This window comes from Lytechinus pictus, chromosome 2, assembly GCF_037042905.1.
Source record: "Lytechinus pictus isolate F3 Inbred chromosome 2, Lp3.0, whole genome shotgun sequence".
NCBI classification, from domain to species: domain Eukaryota; kingdom Metazoa; phylum Echinodermata; class Echinoidea; order Temnopleuroida; family Toxopneustidae; genus Lytechinus; species Lytechinus pictus.
Genome location: NC_087246.1, coordinates 7,866,175 through 7,889,310, shown reverse-complemented (window position 1 = coordinate 7,889,310; position 23,136 = coordinate 7,866,175). Strand labels below are relative to the sequence as shown.

General features: G+C 36.4%; 1 protein-coding gene across 1 annotated transcript; it reads right to left on the bottom strand.

Moving 5' to 3' along the window:
• Positions 1-750: 750 nt before the first annotated feature.
• On the bottom strand, positions 751-22,289 carry LOC129254905 (probable D-lactate dehydrogenase, mitochondrial). Its single transcript, XM_054893443.2, has 14 exons — positions 22,068-22,289; positions 14,500-14,605; positions 13,442-13,551; positions 12,939-13,083; positions 11,638-11,779; positions 9,477-9,636; positions 8,563-8,668; positions 7,512-7,605; positions 6,988-7,116; positions 6,289-6,416; positions 4,645-4,735; positions 4,003-4,114; positions 2,416-3,470; positions 751-2,155 (listed from the first exon to the last, which is right to left on the bottom strand). Exons 2-13 carry the CDS (start codon positions 14,602-14,604, stop codon positions 3,305-3,307), a joined length of 1,488 nt encoding a protein of 495 aa, XP_054749418.2. The 5' UTR covers position 14,605; positions 22,068-22,289; the 3' UTR covers positions 751-2,155; positions 2,416-3,304.
• Between the last annotated feature and the right edge of the window lie 847 nt (positions 22,290-23,136).

The following is a 23,136-nucleotide window of genomic DNA, read 5'->3' as shown; positions in this document are numbered from 1 at the left end:
GTTGTTCACATGTGACATATCTTTGTCGCATTGCAATTGGGAGGATCTACATTACTATACTGATCTAAATTTCAAATGCTCATAACTTTCTTATTATTTATTCAATTTTTCTCAAACTTTCGTTGAAGTTTCTTTGACTTTTCTGTTTTCGCACAAGCTATCTTGTTCCGAAGGTTTCATTTTCCTTTAATGAAAATTGAAGAGCATTATTATGTCTCCAGACATTTTTTGGATCTTTTTTTTTTTTGGGGGGGGAGGGGAGGGGTGTTATTTTCTTAGAGGTCCACTCCCCCCGGATCCAGGTGATGTGCACCCTGTAAAAATATAATACAAGCATTTAAGGTCAAATTGTACCTCCTTCAGATGTGGTAGTACTCTAAATATTGTTACTTTTCTCTTTTAGCCTCCGTTAGGACACCCAATATTCTTGCCATAATCTATCAAATATATTTAATGTTTTGAATTCTTTTATCAACCAAAAGGAGTGTACCTTCTGTAAAACTATATGAATATATATGTTACTGAGTAATGAAATTATATTGAGACTAATAAGCAGTGATTATTTTTACCCTATTTATGCAAAATTATCTTAATCAACCGCAATGCTTTTGAGGAAAATGATTGCTGATACCCAACAATACGTCTGATTCAATACACTTATTTAAAAGGGGGTTATCTTTAAACAGGCAAAAATCATTATAATGTTGTCTTTCAAAACAGAAAATACAAGAAAACCTGGACCTTCATATATATTTTTCAGTATACAAAATAGAATTTAATATAATTATCATTTGTACAGATAACTGAAAATACACAACAATGTATTTTTTATGTCCAGTATAAGAAGTACATGATTGAAAACTCATTAAATGTGTACTCAATACCTGATAGCATCATAAACAATTATCAGATTCATTTTAAATCATGATCGCAGGGTTGTCACTACGGTGGCCGCCACCAGTCAAACGCAAAGTAAACCCATCATACAAATTTCAGACCAGCACTAAATGCAATATATCACACCCATCTGACCAGCAGTATTTCCCTCACTGACGTGACAGGAAAAATGATCATTTTGATGCATATATTGTGGAAACTATATTTGGCTTTGAACCCCTTTGCAAGGGGGGGGGGGGATAAAAATGTAAATATTCATATGACCTTGGTGACAACCCTGGTGATAATCATAAGCAAGAAGAAATCATTTTATTGCACAAATTTACAAATGAAACATCTAAAAAAAACATTACAACTCATCATCATGAAATTTTGAATCAAAATTAATTAAAATTCCTCTAAACTCTATCACTCAGTAAGGTATAGTTACAACTGTGAAATGTGAATTCATTTACATTGAACATAATTTCATTCCAGATGATCATAGAATAAACCTTTTCAGAAGTCCACCTGCATACTGTGTTTGTTCTTGTAAAAGCAGAAAGTTAATATTTAGAAGTTAAATCAATTTTGGTGTATAACAAAAATTTATCGAAAGCAAATAGATTTAGATTTGATTATCATATCATACTTGTGATGTCACTTGCAAGCTGCTCTCTATGGCAGGTGCTATAATTTCTAAGAACTACTTTTTAATTTGACAGATGCATTACTAGTACATATAATATCAAACACACTATTTCATGTTTCCATGAACAATAAATTAGTAGATTCGTTCATCAAGAACCATAACAAATCATATGAATACAAAAAGGTAAAAATGTTTATATTTGTAAAAATAATCACATGTTGTGAAGGTTTTTTCAATAAAAAAGATGTGTACAATGTGAAGTTTTAGAATCTCCATGTATTGTTTCATATCATAACAAACCAATAACTATTTAAAGAGCTTTGCTCTGTGTGATACTCATCTCTATCTTTACAGTTAAACATGACATAAGTCAAAAATGATAAAGCAATTAATACTTAAAAACTAACAACTGTAACTCTACTGTGCGGAGATGTATTAAAGGGATGGTCCGGGCTGAAAGTATTTATAGCTTAATAAATAGAGTAGAACTCACTGAGCAAAATGCCAAAAATTTCATCAAATTCGGATAACAAATAACAAAGTTATTGAATTTTAAAGTTTAGCAATATTTTGTGAAAACAGTTGTCATGAATATTCATTAGGTGGGCTGATGATGTCACATCCCCACTTGTTCTTTTGTATTTTATTATATGAAATTGGGTTTATTCAAATTTTTTCCTCCAAGAACTAGGAAAATTGTATTGACAACTGATTTAGTGCATTAGATATTTACTGCTGCAACTTATTTCATTATAAGGGAGACATATTATTCACACAAGTATGAAATAATAAAAAATTAAGATTTTATGTAATAACATAAGAAAACGGTGAGTGGAGATGTGACATCATCAGCCCACCTAATGAATATTCATGACGACTGTTTTCACAAAATATTGCGAAACTTTAAACTTCAATAACTTTATTATTTGTTAAACGATTTTGATGAAATTTTTGGCATTTTGCTCAGTGAATTCTACTCTATGTATTAAGATATAAATATTTTCAGCCCGGACCATCCCTTTCACTGAACAATACTCCTAACCATGCTACTGTATATCACATACACAAGCATACATACGCATTTGAAAAAAAGTTCATTCTTTGAATAGGGAAGCATTGAATCCCTTCTTATATCCTCAGGCAGTTTTATTCTATATCATACAATCAGCTGAAGTTTAATTAAAGGCTTATATACTTGGATATTATAATCTGTCTGACATAATGTGAACCCGTTGGACTAATGTGATAAAAATTTGAACAGCCTTATCAAGTCTTTTCACTGTTATGAGGTCCCATGATTGTTAAACCCAAACTTACAACCTGTACCATGCTCAAATGCTTCAGTTAAATATGCAGTTTACTGGTTGGTTTGTCTAATGTATTTTACCATCCCTTTCTTCTCCAAGACTATCCTAGACATACTGGCACAAATTTCATAACATGCTCCAGGCTAGGTCAGGTAGCATTTTATTATAATTGCTTTTCCATGTGATCAGCTGTCTGATTGATTTCTCATTACCATGAAATGAAGAAAAATGGGCAATAATCACACATTATCGTTGTATGGAACCTAAGCCAAGCAAGTCCTCTCTGTTCCAAACTAAGCCTACTTTCTCCCATAAATTCCCAGTGCAATGTCTCTTAAATACACATAACAGGGTTTTGTGTATTTCATATAAGTTGCTTCCTGTTCACAATCTTTTTTTATACTGCTGTATGATTCAAATACAATTCACTGCTGTATGGCTATGTTCAATTCACAGATATTTAAAGATATTATAAGACTTTGCCAGGATTCATAATATTCAAAGGATCTATTGTATGTTTAATCTGCTTCATGACATGTATCCCAACATCACCAATCTCTTCAGTCAGAAGATCTTTCTTGCCTAAGCCAATCCCATGTTCTCCGGTGCAAGTCCCTCCTGCAGAAATGGCCCGCCTTTATAATCATGAGAAAGAGATTAAAGAAGAGGAGATGGAGGGAGGGAGAGATATATAGAGAGGGGGATAAAGAAGAAATGAAAAGGGGAGATATATATTAACAGAATTCACTTTCTGACACACAGCAGTGGAACAATATTTGGTCATTACGTGCTAATTGGCATTGTTATATAGACAAATAGGAAATGAGTGTAGATCATTTCACAGGTTCTGTGCATTTTTGTGTATAACTATTTTTTTAAAGGATGCTATATCATAGCCATTATCACAGCTCATATTTGAACTGATTTACACTTTGAATATTAGGACCAAAAACATAAGTTTAAAAATTTCATCTTAGAAGAATTGCACACAGGGGAACATTTGTGGGAGTTTACATCCATTCTTGGTAATTCCAAATTGATATTAGATTTTAAATTGAATCCAATATCAATTCATACAACTCCTAATTAACAGGGGTATCATTTGTTACATTTAGGGGCAATAGCCTTATTTACCTTTAACTGTTTGATGATACATTGGATACTTACCTCCCAAGTATACTGGTGAATTCTTTTGCCTTCTTGAAATCATCATCATTATCTTTATCCAGTAATAACACACAATGGAAATTGCCATCACCAACATGGCCAACTATGGCGTCTGAGAGTGACAATAAAAAAATGAAAAAATTATCACATTTGGAAAATTCAATTATTTATGGCATATACTAAACTGTACTAAAGAATTATTCACATATCATGTAGTTGGTCCTCTGTATGATAAACAACAGAACTCTTGTGGTAAATGTCATTCTTTCATCCTTTCTCTATCTTGAAGTTTAGTTTAAACCACATCAGGGGGCCATTTCATAAGGCAGTTCATATGTCACTTACACACGACTTTATGCATGACTGATGATCCTTTCTTGTGTTAAATGAGATTGCCCTTATTCAACATTATGGGAGTGAACCAAATATTGGCAATCACAATTCTGCATTCCAATGCTTGTTAATTAAGAGAAATGTATATCTCCGACCCCAGATTGGATTGGTGTATTTTTTTCAAATGATACCCATCGATTGCAATAGACAAAGACCAGTAATAAAAAGTCTGATATGGCTTTTCTTTTTCATTTGTGCATGTTTATCCAATGAAAATAAAAAAGAGTAAAATCTGAATCCAACACTTACATATGAAACCCATTCTTTTTAGGTCATCAATGGTCTCCAAGATAACACGAGGCATATGAGAGATTGGTACACATACATCTGTGGATAAACCCTAGGGGAGATTATAAGAATGATGTTACATTGGGAATAATGAGGACAAATGAAAGGTAATCACACAACCACCACTACCGTTACTACCACTGCTATATACGTTACCATCATCACCAATCACTTTTAAAGGAATTTCTATCCTAAACATGCAATCAATCAATTTTGATTAGCAACAGTAAAACAAATACTACAATTATGAAGTTTGGCTAGAAAAAAAATTTGTATGGGATTCAGGGATGCCACTAGGTGTCCTCCAAAAATACTGCAACTTATCGCGGGCCGGGACAGTGTCCAAGAAAAAAAAAATTTAGGGGGGTCCACCTTAAATTTTGGGATGGACACATGTCACAGGTAAAAAATTGGACAAGCAAAAAAAAAAAAAAAAATTAGGAGGGGGGGGGGGTCCGCCCCCACCTCAAATTTAGGGGAGGACCAAGTGGCTTCTTACCTTGTTGTGATCGATGACTTTGAAGTCAATTAGGTTTGAAAAACTGACGGTAGTTAGTTGTGTGTTTCTCATAGAACGCTAGACAAAAAGCTTCAGTCTCTGTATTTTGGTTGTTCAGCTTAACCGCGTTGGCTCCACTCACCAATACATAGACTGAAGAGTTGTTGGCCCGTACATAAAGACAACGTATCAGCTAACCCAGGGAGCTCCCTGGGCTAGCTGATACGGAACACCCTGGGTTCCGTATCAGCATGCAGCAGTAACGTTAGATCTAACATTCGGCGGAAACCCGATTTTCGGATCGTTTTTGGTACATAAAATGTCACATTATAAAAAAATAATTACATCAAAACTTACGAGAAAATATATAAAATTCAGAAACATCGTACCTTAGACCGCAGTTACCGCTAATTCCTTTCAAATGATAATCAAAACTTAGTCATCCTCGGTTCCTTCGTTGGTCATCGTAAGTTGCCATCTTGGATGACGTCATCATCTTTACAGACGTATTTACCAGTCGCTATTATACCGCGATTCGTGCCGCTGCTTTGCGCTTGTCTATGTGCGTGCGTTCGGAACTTGTCGCTCGCATTGATTGGCCAGGATATCGATAATTCTAATCAGAAAGCCTTGATAAAAGCATAACTCAATGAACGTAGTAGGCAGTGCGCGCGTTTATAAATTATGTACCGTATAAAAGCAAATATCTCAGGGAAATATCTCTCACTCGGTCGATCGACATGCATCGCAATCGGGATATTTTTTAATACACAGAAAACAGGAAAAGTCGAAAATACGGAAATAAGACAGATAGCAGGAAAAAAGCCGGAATTCCGTATAAATACGGAAAAGTGGCATCCCTGGGGATTTGAACATGAAATCACGTTTTTGAGCAATTTTGTGTCTGAAGTGAATTACATGTTGTTGCATGATTTCGGAACTGAGTAAGTAAGTACCCAGCCATAAAAAAATGTGGTCTCAAAAGTTGTGCGAACAAAAAATTTCATCTCTCTCCCCCTCCCTGTATTCACAGGGTTTATTGTACAAATGTGGCAATACATAACTTAACATATAAACTCTTATTAAGTGAGGTAGGATTGTATTACCTTACATCCTGGTCTCACTGCAAGACTAGCATACCAGATATCATGTCTAGCCTTCCAGAGTTTGTTTCTATCCTCCATCTTGGTAGCCCATTCAAAGTTAGATCCTCCATTCATTGCTACAATGTCACCTGCAAATCATAGTAACACTGGTTAGGAACATAATATAACTGACTCTTGGCGAAGAATTCAAGAATGTCATGACTGGATAACTATCACAACTAGAATTCCAAAAATATTGATTTAAGTCTATAAAACAATACATTTTCTATCATATTTGTGTTGATGTTCTCTCTCTTTAATAACAATACTGTGCTTTTATAAAGTGCCCCCTAAATAATTTCCCTATAAAGTGCTTTACAGCTATATTATTACTCCTGTCATCAGAATCTGAGTATCTGTTTGCCTGAACACAAAAGTCAGAACCATTACATCACAACACTTACAAATCTCTACATTCTTATGTTCAATTTTCTTTTCATTTCTGCTCTTTTTTTTTTGGGGGGGGGGGTGCTTCATTCTGCACTTTGTATATAATTAAGAAAATTGCTCTACCAACAAATCACTCTCAATCTTTTAAATCATCCCCAAATTTGTAATTTCTTCAGGCTGACAGCGATCTTTTAATCTGATTGGTCTGCATTCCTCATACTAGAATTACAAAAAATGGATTGCCCTAAAAATACAAGCGAACAAACTTACCAACTGTTTCTATTTGTGATTTGATGGAAGCTTCTGAACCATGGAATTCCAAGAAAAGAGTAGGAGCCAGCTTGTTGTTCAAATCACTGAATTTATTTGTTGCATCAACAGAATTTTCATCAAGAAATTCTGGGGGGGGGGGGGTGAAAAAGGTACTTTGAAATAAAATTCTATCACCCTATTTTCAAATTGTTTATCCAATATCCATATAGATTCAGCTTTTTATGTTTTTTTTTCACCGTTTACTTGCAAAGAATAGAAAAATTAATAATACAATTTAATGCAAGATTTTTAACATGTTAAGTTAACATTTTTAGGGTGAAGTCACAATATATCAATCATTAACAAACCTAGACAAAGCCACATCATATTAACTCATCCAATATCTGATTGAAACTACTAACGGTTCATATCTCCGAAGAAGAAATTATTCTATAGAATTTTCCTTTACAGTAAAAGCCATTAAATTGCTTAGCAACTTGTACAATGTGTCAAGCCATGTATAAGAACTGATATGTATTTACCTATCCTAGCAATAGGAACTCCACACTGCAATACTTGTGTTACTGAATCTACTGCTGCACTGACTGTATCAAAGCAACACACTGCTGACATCATCTATCAAACATAAAACACCATTAAGGAAACACTCTGATTATGGATTGTGGGTTTGTAATCCAATAAATGAATCAACAGGTAAAGAAAAATTAAAGCACATATCTAACTCTTTTCACACACGAGCAGCAACTTGCTTGGAATGGTTTATAATGTTGCTATAATATATGCTACCAATTATGCCACTGCAAGGGCATAATTGCTTTTCTATCAAGGGGTTCTTACAGAGAAAATCATGCTTATACTCTGAATGAGAAATTCCTCAAAACAAGTTCAGTACATGTATAGTGCCTAATTGGGGATTGCCAAGGGCACCATTGTGAAATGTATAGGGAATCTTTGTAATAGGGTTGGTATTCATTAACAACTTCTTTTGAGGGATTATCTAAATATAATACACTATTGAAGGTGGTAAAATAGTTCAGTTGGTAGAGCACTAAACTTGATTCCAGGAAACCATAGGGATGTTTCATCCATGTTTGTAATCAGAAAAGTCGTAAAATGTGAGAGCTCTAACGGCAATGTCCCTGGTATTGATTGACTGAGAAGCACTGGTCTGTGACTGTTACTATGGTAACTGTTGGATGATTACTTATCAGTGGTAGGTAACAAGCAATATTAAGTGTTATACTGAAATATAAACCACATAGATGCTCTGGTGCCCTTAGATGAGTCAGCAATCCCCATTACCAGGTTCCGATCAGCGACCCTCAAGATGCTGCTTCAATGGTTGCTATTGTATATGATACAAATATGGGGTCGGTTGCAGAAAGAGTTGCGTTTAAACGCAAGTAGAAAATCAATCGCTAGTCCCAAATGCGCGCTGTTGATTGGTTGAAAATCAAGTTGCCAATGATTTTTAAAGTCGCGATTGATTGCAACTCTTACTGCAATAGGCCCCAGCTTTACTTTCTCATCAGTAAGGTTAATGACCAATACTAAACTAAACCTTTTCCATACCATTTCAGGCATTCCATATATCTTGAGCGTTGCCTTGGTGATGATACCTAGGGTTCCTTCTGATCCAACAAACAGACTTGTCAAGTTGTACCCTGCTGAACTTTTCCTGTTTATTACGAAACAGAATCACAACTAAATTTAGATGGATTTTTGACATGGTAAACTTCCTCCAACCATGCCAGGCCGATAATATTTCTTTGCAGATACATTTTGAACATTCCTTTATTGTATGCGACTTAATTCAAAGACATGATTTTAATGTTAACAAGCTCATCAGTGAGGGCCAACTTTAAATGTGCAATGTTTTAATATCAACAACACCCAAACTAAGGTTAGGAGACTAATTCAGTTTCATGCTGCTCAGAAGTAGTCTCACTTACAACCATTTCAATTCTCAATTCTCCCAATGAGGAAGCAACTTTATACTATACTGCACTATGCAATGTCATTGCCCAAGCTATTGCTGAACTGCCCATGTACTAAATTCTTCAAGGATATATTTATATTGGATTCCCTTGTACCTCAATCAAGTAAACTGTTACAAATGTAGATACACACATTACCAAAGGATGCAAATCCCATGTTGAGATTTGAACCTTGAACTTCATGGGTTATAGTCTGGGGACATATCCAATAATCTATGACCTGATGATTCTGTGACAAATGTTTCTATCTTGTCTTTTTTTGACATTGGGTTCAGATTTATGGTTATGATACTGATAGAATTAGAGTTTCAGAATGTAGATTTGTAGAATTAGGCTGAGGTTTTATATATTAACGTGCATATTTCCACTTAGAGTAATTATCGCCTGAACAAATATTAATAGAATCGGGGCATCTATAGCCAAACAAATGATTTCCTATATACAATCGGCTCCATTCAATTCATAAAATCTGGCAACAATGTTAACTACCTTGGTCGACTGCCCTTGCCTGCTGTATGGAGAATAGATCCATCAGGAAGCACTACCTCTAGGTTGAGGACATTCTCTTTCATAGTACCATACTGCACAGCATTGGTTCCTGATGCACCCGTTGCTGCCATGCCACCAAGTGATGCATCCGCTCCAGGATCTATACAAGAATCAGGTCAATCTAATCAAAGTAATCATCTAGATCTATTTCAGTTCAAAAACATTGTTACCAATCTGATTTTTATTTTGATCGCATGATGTAATCTGCCTTCTTACAATATACATCTTCCTGAGAAGATTCATGTCAATTAATTATTTATAATTTCCATAAATTCCTCAATACGGCATATATGAGAAACTACAGTCAGCCACAAAGGTATAAATTTCCCCGAATTTATAGAAATTGAATGATAGAAGCTGCCACCAGTAAAAAATATCACAGAATAAATATAGTTTAGGCATTTCTGAAACAAGTACCTTGTAAAGCAATTTACAAATTAACTTGTAAAGCAATTTGCAAATTAAGTTACAATATTTATGCTGTTTAAATACTGTTGTATCAGTATATTGTTCATGTGTACTCTATTGCAGGTTTAATACTTTGGACATCTCTTTTGCAGGCTTTTGTTCAAATTCATCCTTGCACATGTTTGAATGCTGGGTAACATGACAAAATAAATCTCACTCTTTATGTTTCCTTCTGTAGGATGCAGGTATAAGCACAACAAAAAGGATTTTCATTCAAATGATTTGTTTAATCAGCAAACAAGATTCATGTAAATTAGTAGATTTAGATAAAATATGTTCTTTAAACCTATATTCCTGGGTCCCATATCTTAAAGACTAGTTATAATATTAAATGCAGTTTTTATAACAAGTTTACTATCAGCCAGTCAAAATGAGTGATTTAAGGATGTTTGTGCCCATTATGATCTGCGCATATTTTACACTCTAAGCGCTGACGTCGCAATGGATGGTTAAAAAACTGTTGGTATGAGATGATTTTTCTCATTATCTGCACTCTAACTGTAGATCCGTTGCGTTATTTTATGAAGCTAAAAAAATTGAATTATTCCAAATTGAATTACCTCTACAATTTCAAAATACTTTACTCTGCAGTCCTGCAAAGTATGACGAATATGACCCCAAGTTTGAATAAATGGTAGAGTGGTTTTGATTTTTTCTTCAAATAGATACAGTGTTTGGCACGTTTTTGTGTTTATAAAGCATATTTGCTGTAATAAAAGTGCTGATAGTTTGAAAACAAGCACATGAACCCCTATTTTTTAATGTTTGCACCTCTTCGGTATACCTTCCTCCACAACTTTGCAAAGTTTGGTGAAAATGACATGGATTTTTAATAAAGTGCAGCATTTATTGTACTTTTCTAGTATGTTATTGAAATTTCACATTTTTAGATTGGGATTTTGTTATCTTTACGCCATTTTAAAGATATGACAGTGCTGTTAGACTGAAAAGACAAAACAAATAGCACTATAAATAGATTCTCCATCTTAATGATACAATTATTAACTCTCTTGCGAAATTCGATGAAATTTCCATGGATTTTGACTGAGTAATAGAGGTTTAAACTCATTGTAGTGATCTCATGAGGTCTAAAAATGCCCAATTCTTTTGAATGCGCAATTCTTGAGAACATCCATTTGGGTGAAGTTTGAAGCTCTATAGCAAAAAATCAAACACATGGACCCATGTTTAATTTTGCATATTTCAAATATTCAGGTTCTAAAGTATTTATGTGCAGAGTTTGGTGAAAATGACATGGATTTCACTTTAACTGTGGAATTATAGCATATTTAATGACTACATTTATTTTGCGCAATTTCTATAGGTATATACTCAAGTGGGCATTACAATAATGTTATTATTATTATTACCCCGGCTATAGCTGTGCTGCCTACAGGCGCTCTGGCATTCAAGGAATTTATTCCTGACGGGTACCCATTCACCTCACCTGGGTTGAGTGCAGCACAATGTGGGTAAATTTCTTGCTGAAGGAAAACACACCATGGCTAGGAATCGAACCCACGTCCCTCAGATTGAAAGATGAGAGTCATGACCACTAGACCACGACGCTCCCACAATTGCATATTTGTTATAATAATATGCCCCAGTATGGAAATTTTTAGTCTGATCTTACCAATTGGAAACCACATTCCATGATCTTTGAGATGGTGATTAAGGGCTAGTCTAGTTACTCCAGGCTGGACAGTCACATCAAAGTCCTCTGTATGAAGGTCTAAGATCTCATCCATCTTGGTTAGATCTATGCAAACTGATCCCTGATATGGAGAAAAATTAGATAAAAGGGGGGGGGGGAGAATAAGAAAAAAAATAGATGATGATATTTCCTTTATACCCTCTTACAAATATGTCTGCAGTAGTATTATCAAAATGAAATAAAAAATCAAAAGAAATAGAAGAAAACTTTAATAAACTCACACAATTATCTGCAACTATGTAAAACTAGCTCAATGCTTTACAAGCCATACAGAAGCTCTTGTCTCAAAAAAGAAAGTTTTTGCTTGATTGTCATGGCACTGTTAACCCTATCTAGGCCGGGGGGGGGGGAGGCCCCCCCCCTCAACGGCTCGCTGACTTTTACTTTCAAGTCTTGCACAACTTTTGAGACCAATTTTGCGTCACCCGGGTACGTGGTTCAAAAATTATGCAACATTATGTAAGTGCATGTCAGACCAAAAATTGCTCAAAAACGTGGTTTCGTGTACAAAGTCAATGCAAATTGTGATTTCAACCAAAATTCATAAATGTATGATTATTGTTAGTTTTGCTGGTCTAAAAGTATTTATTTTATGCTTTTTATGATCTCAGAAGAGTCCCAACAAATTCCATTGAAAAAACAATGAAAAACAAAAGGTCAACAAAACAAAGATATACATAAGAAATTGCAAAAAACAATATAATACATAAGAAAATGATTTGATATCGCAATTTTTTTCATGTACACTTGCTAAGAACACCACAAAGAGTTTCTATACCAAAAATTTGGAGCTGTATTTAGGGTGTTAGAGGAAAAAGTATGATTTCGCATACTAATTACGCATAAATTAGCATAATCACTTAATAGCGATTTGCATGAAATAAATTACTATACATTTTGTAGATAATGTCCCAGGCAACCCACATGCCAATTTTCGGCGCGATCGCACGGTCGACTGCCGAGATCTCAAGGGGGGGCCTGGAAGGCCCCCCCCCCCCCGGCCATATGAACTACAAAAATACCCCGGCCTAGATAGGGTTAAACTTTGGGTATATCAAGGCAATGATTCATCTGCATTTACAGTCATTGGGTAAGACCTAGCTGGGCAGTCCTTAACCTGCCATTTACTCTAGCAGAAAAATTATCATCATTGAAGCTTTACACAAAAAGCGGCTACACAAAAATAGGAAGAAAATTAAATATTTGATTGAACCCATTACCGGTGGTGCTAGGACACCTCCCTCAAGTCCTGTTCCTGTTCCAAATGGGATGATTGGGGCCTGGTGGTCCCTGCATATCTGGACTACATGGCTCACTTCTTCAGTGGTCCTGGGCCACACAACCAGGTCTGGAGATGAAACTGGTCTGGTCAAAGATACAAAGTCAAATACTGTTATCACTCTATGGCTCTTAATATAAATTTGATCATTCCATGTAATGTATCCACATTATTTCAAAATTTAAGCTTTCCATTTTTATAGGTAAGGGATGTTGTAGGAAAATTACAATCATTTGAAACTATCATCTTGATTTTCATTGATTTACACATTTCAATAGCATCTAACATTCCATCTAAGGTACTTATTCATAGTACACATGATCCTAAAAGATATTGTGCCCACTTTCTAACCGCTGTAATACTGTCATCTACAGTGAAAATTTGAATGATTGTTTCATAAACACTATATGTTTGCAAATATAAATGAAGGTGTGCAAGGCTTACATGTGATATGATTCATCATGGTTATGTTGTTCACGCACAGCTTCTGCAGACGAAACATTCTGGGAACCAACTATTGCTGCAATGGATTCTTTAGCTCCTAAAACAATAGACTATTAAAAAAATAAAGTCAAAACAAAAGACAGTTTAACTTAACTACACATGTACCTTACCAAAAGTGAGAGTTGCCTTCATGCAGGAGTTAAACAATTTTTTCTTCATAGCTTATCTGCACATTTAATATACAAGTAGACAAACAATGGAAAATACAGTAAAACAACCCGAGGAATACACATAGGGGGATTCAAATGGCTAAAATGCTTCTTTTACAGCAGATTTTCCCAGCACTTATTGTTTTGCATGTAATTAATATGAGGATTAAAATGAAAAGATAATTGCACCTTTCAATACATGGCACCCACTTTTGGAATAGTAATTCAAATAATAATTTTCATACTTAAAATGTGTTTTAAACCAATTTGAAATGTGGCATCTGGTAATTTTGGAACCATACTTCTCAATTTTTCTTTACCAATGCCATTTCAATGTTATGCAACCCTTCTCCATTGATTAAACTGCAGCATGTCATCATCAATCAGGGTGCTACATAACTTTTTAGAAGCACTTGCCCAGTCGTGCAAGTAAATTTTTAAATAGTTGGAATATTCTTGCCCAAAAATCTATTTCACTTGCCTGAAAAAAAAGTTTTACCACTTCAAAAGAAAGTTTTGTGGTTTTATAAACCATTGACCTTTTTTCTCTCTTTTGACATGAACAGATCTACTTTGTTATTGCATTTCTTTTGATTGTTTTTTATCTTGCCTGCCATGACCAAAATTAGGGTCAATATGTCATATAGAACCTATTTTAGGTCATTCTACTGTAAGAATTTTGCTTGCCCAATTCAGGCAAGTAGTTTTGGTCTTTACTTCAAAACACTTGCCCGACTCTAACTTTTACTTGCCCCGGGCAATCGGGCAAGTGCTTATGTAGCACCCTGCATCAATTTAAAAAAATTAAAAGAAATCCTAATTAATTGTCACCATTATGATCAGTTTTACCTTGTGGGCAAAAGATGAAGTTGAGAGGGTCTTGATAAACCCAGAGGAACCACCACTGCATGGAACCCTGCAAACACCCGTGATAAGCCTCCACAGTGACATCATGCTGGAAAGACAGACAGAAAAAGAGAGAAACACATCTCAATAATAGCATGTAGAAACTCTGACTGGTTATAGTGGGTTTTCCAAAGCCATGCTCAAGGTTCTAGTAAGAAAACTTCCAGTTTTCCAGATGAGAATAAGATCCCTTTTCTATTAAGATAGCGTGTTTTATGACTGCAGCATTTTTTGTGCTCTCTACACCAACACCGGACATGAAATCACCCATTTTGTTAGTGTTACATCTAGATTGAAAGCTTCAGTCTCTCGTCTCATTGGTTGGTTTACTTCACTATCTCCTCTACAGTGCGTCCCAAAAAAAACTATACACTTTTGAAATGGCTGCCAAATAAAAAATGTAGCACTTTGGGGGAAAAGACTTACATATATAGAAAGCCAATAAAGTCAACTTTTAAATAACACCAAAAAGTTGGAAAACTATTCATGCTTGAGCGAGCACTGCCCACTGAAACAAAGGGTATGAAAATTAGGGTGGGCTGGAATTAGCCTTCCAACTTATGTCAGTTTTTGAGAGGCAAATCCTTTCGAACTTGCAAAGTTAAGGGCGTTGTGATAAATTAATGATCAACCGTGACCAGTTTTGGTTGCTTAAGCAATTTTTTTAAATTATTAAATTGAACTTTAATGCATGAGTGAACATAAATTACACTTTCTGGGCAGCATTTCAACTTTATCATTTGGATCTCTTTTGGGGCAGCATTTCAACTTTATTATGTGGATATCAGCAATGTGTTCATGGGTGTCGGAAGAATAGGGGGGGATAGGACTTAAGTGGGAGAAGTAGGTTGATGGAACAAGGGTCAACAGAACATTCAGCCCCCGCCCCCTCCCTCTTTCCCGCCCTCCCCTCCTGTTGAGAGACTGATGGCTATTGTCATGTACAAGTGAAGTCCAGAGCAGAATGTTGATTTAATGATTAATTCTGAATTGGGGCATCAACTTTTTCCTATCAATCATTCAATCAACAATTCATCAGTAAATCAACTCATTCAATGTGCAATGTGACCAATCAAACATTCGTTTTTTTCAATAAATTACTTCATTAATCACCATAATCATTAAATTTCTTGGTAATCATTAAATAAAAAAAACTGACCATCAGCCACCGGTCACTTGGCAGTTAAGTTTTGAATAGGCTACAATCCATGAAATGAGACAGAGAAAGAGAGAGAGGGGGGGGGGCTGGGAAATGGAGGTGGAGAGGGAAGGGTACATATGACTTTTAATTTGTAAAAGGACAAAATGAAGAAGAATGCCCTTTTAACCAAGTCTTAGCAAGTTAGCATATCTCGGCCTGTTGCTTGTAACATGTACCATCACATTAATCTGACTCTCACAAATACACTTCTGAGGTCCACAAGATGAATATGCTACACTAAAATTACAATTCCTGTTCACTCATGCATAACATTTCAATTTAGTAACTCATGAAATTTGCCTAAGAAACCAAACCTTATCTCACTCATAAATAGCAGAACACCCTTAGCTTTGTAAGTTCCAAAGGACTAACCTCTCAAAAAAACTGTAAGGCTAATTCCTGCCCAGCCTAGTCAAGCTTAGTCTCTCAAGAAGTGGGGGGAGGGGGTAGAGATGGAGGGAGGGGTTGCTAAATGTTCTGTTGACCGTTATACCATCAACGTACTTCACCTACCTACATTTAAGTCATATTACCCCCCTCTTCTGACTGTCATGAATACATTGTTGAGATCCACATGATAAAGACAAAATGCCGCACTAAAAATTGCAATTCATGATCACTCATGCATTACATTTCAATTTAATAATGCACTACATTTTCACAAACAACAATCTGATCACATCTGATCTCTTATTCACCAAATAACCCTCAACTTTGCAAGTATCAAACAAAAAAACCTGAGAGAAATTGGAAGGCTAATTCCGGCCCACCCTAATTTTCATACCCTTTGTTTCAGTGGGCAGTACTCGCTCAAGCATGAATAGTTTTTCAACTTTTTGGTGTCATTTGAAAGTTGACTATATTGGCTTTCCATATCTATAAGTCTTTTACCCCAAAGTGCTAAATCTTTTATTTGGCAGCCATTTCAAAAGTGTATAGTTTTTTTTGGGACGCACTGTATAGGAGAAACTAAAAAGGTTTAAAAAATGTATAAGAGCTTCACGAAACATATAGATTTCAGCTATGGTACATCCAGATCCAATACCTAGTAAGCATCCAACTTGGATGAGTCCAGGTTAACTCAGCACTTTAAATACAGCCCTGCCAAAACAATATGTGCCGAGTTGTCTAATGGGGTAGGCCTAAAGGTATGAATCAATCATGCAACGATCAAGGATTGGATCACAATATCGTTAAAAAATATCTATATTGTACTGCATCAATTTATACTTTCTTGTCACTTTTATGATTCTTATGACTTATTAAAGTACACGTTTTAACTCAATTAATGACCACAGTTATAGTAACTGCATAATTGGTAATTTCAAGCAATTTGCCTGCCATTGTTTCGTTGACCACAGCACAAAATATCTAACCCTAACCCTCATCATAACCCAAACACAACCCAACCCTAACCTTACCCTGTAAGCTTCAGTCTCTGTTTCATTAGATGTTCACTTGGATTATGTGAAAAGTAAAAAAAAATGTTTAAATGTTTTTTTTACATCCAATTTTGATAAAATTTTCACCTTTATAGTATGCTTGTCTGATATTTTTATCTTTTTATTCATATCAGCATTCCTTGGGAGATTTCCCCTATAATAAAATTAAAAGTATGTATGTTATTTTATTTAAATAAGCGGGAATTAATGTTATATTTAGAAAAATACCCCTAGATGTTCCAAGACAAAGGCAAATAACTTTTTCTTTAAGCAATCTGGATTCAAACAGGTGGATGTAAAAATCTGAACAGGTTTGAAATAAAAAAAAACAATGAAAAGCAACAAAGTTACAAGAAAAATGAGAGATAAGGGACAAAACAGAAATTCCAACAACATACTGAACCTCTAATATAAGCATCTCTGATGCAAAAACTAGTTAAGCCTTATTTCCGAGCAAGATTCCAAGAATTCAAGCTCACAGCACAGCAGGCTTAGTGCAGCTGCAGCTTGACGCTGCATGAAAGCAAAGTGAAGAGACACCGAATGTTAGATTTTACGTTGTAAGACTTAAAAGAGCGCATTTGATGGGCCAGTTTATTGAGCGCTGATGCTATACTCAGGGATGCCACTAGGTGTCCTCCAAAAATACTGAAACTTATCGCGGGCCGGGACAGTGTCCAAGAAAATTTTTTTTAGGGGGATCCACCTTAAATTTTGGGATGGACACATGTCACAGGTAAAAAATTGGACAAGCAAAAAAAAAAAAAAAAAAAAAATAGGAGGGGGGGGGGGGGGGCGGTCCGCCCCCACCTCAAATTTAGGGGAGGACCAAGTGGCTTCTTACCTTGTTGTGATCGATGACTTTGAAGTCAATTAGGTTTGAAAAACTGACGGTAGTTAGTTGTGTGTTTCTCATAGAACGCTAGACAAAAAGCTTCAGTCTCTGTATTTTGGTTGTTCAGCTGAACCGCGTTGGCTCCACTCACCAATACATAGACTGAAGAGTTGTTGGCCCGTACATAAAGACAACGTATCAGCTAACCCAGGGAGCTCCGGCCCGCTTTCCGGGCTGGAACACCCTGGGTTCCGTATCAGAATGCAGCAGTAACGTTAGATCTAACATTCGGCGGAAACCCGATTTTCGGATCGTTTTCGGTACATAAAATGTCACATTATAATAGGAGTGGGCTATAAATGGGTGATTTTTAGTTTTACTGTGACAACAGTTTTTTTGTGTTCCTTTTACCTTATCTCAACATGAAATTACAATATTTTTTGTCTCGGGTCCGAGAAAAAAGTGTGCCGGGCCAAAATCCAAAATGGCCGCCAAAACCCCCCAAAATGACAGTTTTGGCCACAACTTTTTTATTTGGTGGTCATTTTCTCTGGTTTTGGTGTCTATTCATATGTTTTGGGGGGCAGGCAATTTGTTTTTCCTATAATTAGTACTTTTAAACCGTTATTTGTAGAGTTAAAAGGTAATTATACCTAAATTTTCCCATTTTTGTAGCCTTTTTTCAGCCAAAAAGTGGGTTTTATCATCCTGGGGTTCTGGGATATTAGATGGTACGAGGTCAACAATAGCAAGCAGCTTCATGTAGCTATATTGCTTTTATTCCTCCACTTTGGGTTTTACGGATATTTGTGAAAAAATCAAATATATCTTATCAAATAAAAGAAAATGTCATTTATCCATAGGGGCTATACGGTGTACAATGCACTGTACATACTACACTGCATATACATGTATCCATGCATTGACCACCATGGCATATGACAAGGCCTGTATATAAACTATAGTGTCATAGAAATGAGCTTCAAAGGTTTAGAATTAGATTGTGAATTTGATTCCTTGTCAGCTGATGTACATGGTGAAACCAGCAACGTAAATTACACTTACATGTATTAATATCACATACATGTACATGTATATATACGTACATCACATTTTTAGCCATATCTTCTTCATTTGGAGGCTTTTTTTAAAACCTGGTTCTGGTGTCTAACTGGCCTATGTTTATGGGGTCAGGTAACTACTAGTATCATGGTAATGCTGATCAACAGCCAATCAGAATAAAGGATTGCATGCAAGTTACCATTAAGTTAAGTTAACATAATGGTAAATTTTTATGCAACGGGGCCCAGAATAGCTACAGTGTAAATTACCTCCCTCCGCCCCCTGAATTAGCATATTTGACAAAACATGTCCTCAATTTCTGAGACAAAACATATCTTCAATTTCTGAGGCATCTAATTCTAAACCTGAGAGCTCATTTCTATGACACTATAGTTTATACAAGCCTTGTTATCTGTCATGGTGGCCAATGCATTTATGCAGTGCAGTATGCATGTACAGTACATTCTGTATAGCCCCAATGGATAATTGACATTTTTTTATTTAATAAGATATATTTCACAAATATCCGTAAAACCCAAAGTGGAGGAATAAAAGCAATATAGCTATATGAAGCTGCTTGCTATTGTTGACCTCGTACCATCTAATATCCCAGAACCCCAGGATGATAAAACCTACTTTTTGGCTGAAAAAAGGCTACAAAAATGGGAAAATTTAGGTATAATTACCTTTTAACTCTTCAAATAATGGTTTAAAAGTACTAATTATAGGAAAAACAAATTGCCTGCCCCCAAAAACATATGAATAGACACCAAAACCAGAGAAATTGACCACCAAATAAAAAAGTTGTGGCCAAAACTGTGATTTTGGGGGGTTTTGGCGGCCATTTTGGATTTTGGCCCGGCACACTTTTTTCTCGGACCCGAGACAAAAAATATTGTCATTTCATGTTGAGATACATTACAAGGAATAAAAAAAAACTGTTGTCATATTGAAATTACAAAAAAAGTATTTTTGACCCATGTATAGCCCACTCCTAATTATAAAAAAATAATTACATCCAAACTTACAAAAAATATATAAAATTCAGAAACATCTTACCTTAAACCGCAGTTACCGCTTATTCCTTTCAAATGATGATCAAAACTTAGTCATCCTCGATTCCTTCGTTGGTCATCGTAAGTTGCCATCTTGGATGACGTCATCATCTTTACAGACGTATTTACCAGTCGCTATTATACCGCGATTCGTGCCGCTGCTTTGCGCTTGTCTATGTGCGTGCGTTCGGAACTTGTCGCTCGCATTGATTGGCCATGCGCCAGGATATCGATAATTCTAATCAGAAAGCCTTGATAAAAGCATAACTCAATGAACGTATAGTAGGCAGTGCGCGCGTTTATAAATTATGTACTGTATAAAAGCAAATATCTCGGGGAAATATCTCTCACTCGGTCGATCGACATGCATCGCAATCGGGAGAGATAGGGGAAAAAAGGAGGACTTTCCGTTTTTTTTAATACACAGAAAACAGGAAAAGTCGGAAATAAGACAAATAGCAGGAAAAAAGCCGGAATTCCGTATAAATACGGAAAAGTGGCATCCCTGTATACTAGTTTTCAGAATACAAATATCAAATTTTGAGGTCCATTAGCACTCCACGAAATGGGGAAGACTGGGGGGGGGGGCACTCGTACGGGGACGTGCCGCTTTGATGACCCCCTTTTTCAGACCTAATTTTCAGTTCTCTAGATACTCCAAATGACAAAAGTTCAGTTCAGGAGCCGCCCAGCCCCGCTCGCGAGACCCCCCATTACGAGACATCTCACTTTCTCAGCCCTGCCAAAATTGTCAAGCATGAGCACCGAATGCGAGAGATGCATGTATGGCTTCGCAACTCCCTACATATAACTAGATCTAGTAGCTCCTCCATGCATGGCTAGCGCATGCGCAGTACTATGGTGCAACGTAAGCATACCTATAGGCTATAGTGCCGCGATCCCGTTCCGTAGACCGTTTTCCACATCACGAGGTATATATTTAGTTCCCAAGTCCCAAGACTTTACCCTTTTACTTTAAGCCAGATCCAGTAACCTACATGTAGACCCACATTTCAGAGTTTTGTGAGGCACACCCCCATAAAAAAAAATTGAGTGCCCCCCCCCCCCCGCATCAGGTAGCTTTCTGCTTAGTCTATGCTCTGCTCACACTGTGAGTCACAGTGCACAGCCACAATAAGCCTGTCTCACACTGTGCGATCCGATGCAACACAACTTTTCAAGAAATCGCATTTTGCATAAAATATGGAAGTTCCAAGAAGTTAAATTGTTTTATTCAAAGTTTGGCATGATGTTAGAAATAATAAATTCATTAATATCTTCACTTTGCGGCAAGCCTTGTGGTCCGAGTAAAGTCCCAATCGGCTCCAAGTTCAAGTCATAATATCCGATGATACCTCAACTTCTCAAGTGATGTTCGTGCAGGCTCCACTCCACTTCACTACCGCTACACTACGCTCCACCGGTGGAGCGTAGACTAGTGTAGGGATGGAGTGGAGCCTGCACGAACATCACGGTGGAGCGTAGTGTAGCTGTAGTGTAGTGGAGCCTGCACGAACACTCTTGAGGTAAGCAGATGAGATGATGACATCATTTATGATTTTATTACAATTTGGAATTATTTTTAAATTTGTTTTCAATTTTATTCATTGATTCACTGATTCAGTCAGGGAGGTTCGTATTTCTACTAGACTGAATTTCGATTTCAGTTGTCCTACCACTATTCTGAACTCCGATCCGTAAGATTTTATTAGTTGGAATGTCCATATCAAATGTTATTAAAATTTCTTTGAAATTCAGTCTCAGATCGCGATGAGTCGCAGTGTGAGCCGGGCTAGCTTACAGCATGTCGGGGGATAGCTACAGCGCGGCAGCTGCCCCCGCTCCGCTTCCGCCTGCCTAGCGCGAGCTGATGCTCCAGCTCGGCCGGGATCCAAGATTATTCAACATACACCTACCAGAAGTTTCTCTACAGCTGGTCAGTACAACTAAAATAACTACTCCAGCTCAACAGACATCCATCATCCTTGGAAACCAATTGTTGGAATCGATTTTACAATTATTTTTACTCGCTTGATGATGATGGGCCACTTCCTTCGAGTCAGACGATCATCGTTAAAAACTCCGATCCGCCGACTGCAGCTGCATGCTTAATTGCATGCTTTGCTGAGCTGTACGTGGGTACCGGTACTACTACTTACTCGATCTATATCTACCAAACCAGCGCATAAAGGGGGGGGGGGGGGGGGCGGGGCGGGACCTAGCCTTGAGGACTCGACTCCTTGATAATATTAGTAGACTTGTTAACTGCAAAAAAAAGGGGTGAACGCTGCATTTTTTAGTACAAATGTCCCACTTGGCACAAATGTTCATTGAGTCAAAAGAAAAGGATTCATCCAAAGAGACACGCTGTATATATCTATGCAAATAAGCAAGTAATTTGCATAAATTTGCATAATAGGTCGATATAGTGAAAACAAGTATTTAAGAATATATATTTAACCAGAACTGCCCTAAAATTTGAAATTAGACTTAGGGTAAGAAAGAGAAGAAAATTGACAGAAAATGATTGGGATATCCTTGTTAATTATTACCTAATTTACATGAATTATGCAAATTATAATTTATAACAGAGTATTTTTTTCATGAATCCTGAACTGTTTTATATATAACAGCAATTAATACACAATGTCAACATTCTACATGAAAGAGAATATATTAGCGAAAACATCGATATGCTTCATGACAGTATTAGTGTCTTAATTTGCTTAGAAAGAGGGCAAATATGTCAAAATGTATGACGTGATATTGCGCTAAAACGACACCAAAACAAGCTCAGCTATGTCACAGTCACACTCACGAATCGAACAATAAAGCGATCAATGGTACAGTACGTCATTCGAAATAACACAATCCCAACACAATAGCTTCCATCGGCTTCTCGTATCGCTTTTGTTGATGTGTCCGCCACACCGTAATCTATGGTATATACGGGCAAAATGCATTTCGGTATCGGTAAAACACTAT

Bases quoted from the DNA above. Each gene is read 5' to 3' on its own strand.
- LOC129254905 (XM_054893443.2), bottom strand. From the start codon at position 14,604: ATGATGTCACTGTGGAGGCTTATCACGGGTGTTTGCAGGGTTCCATGC. The intron at 7,606-8,562 runs GTATGGAAAAGG...TATGTTTGATAG, and splicing joins TATATGGAATGCCTGAAATG to ATGATGTCAGCAGTGTGTTG. The intron at 6,417-6,987 runs GTAAGTTTGTTC...TATGATTTGCAG, and splicing joins ATCACAAATAGAAACAGTTG to GTGACATTGTAGCAATGAAT.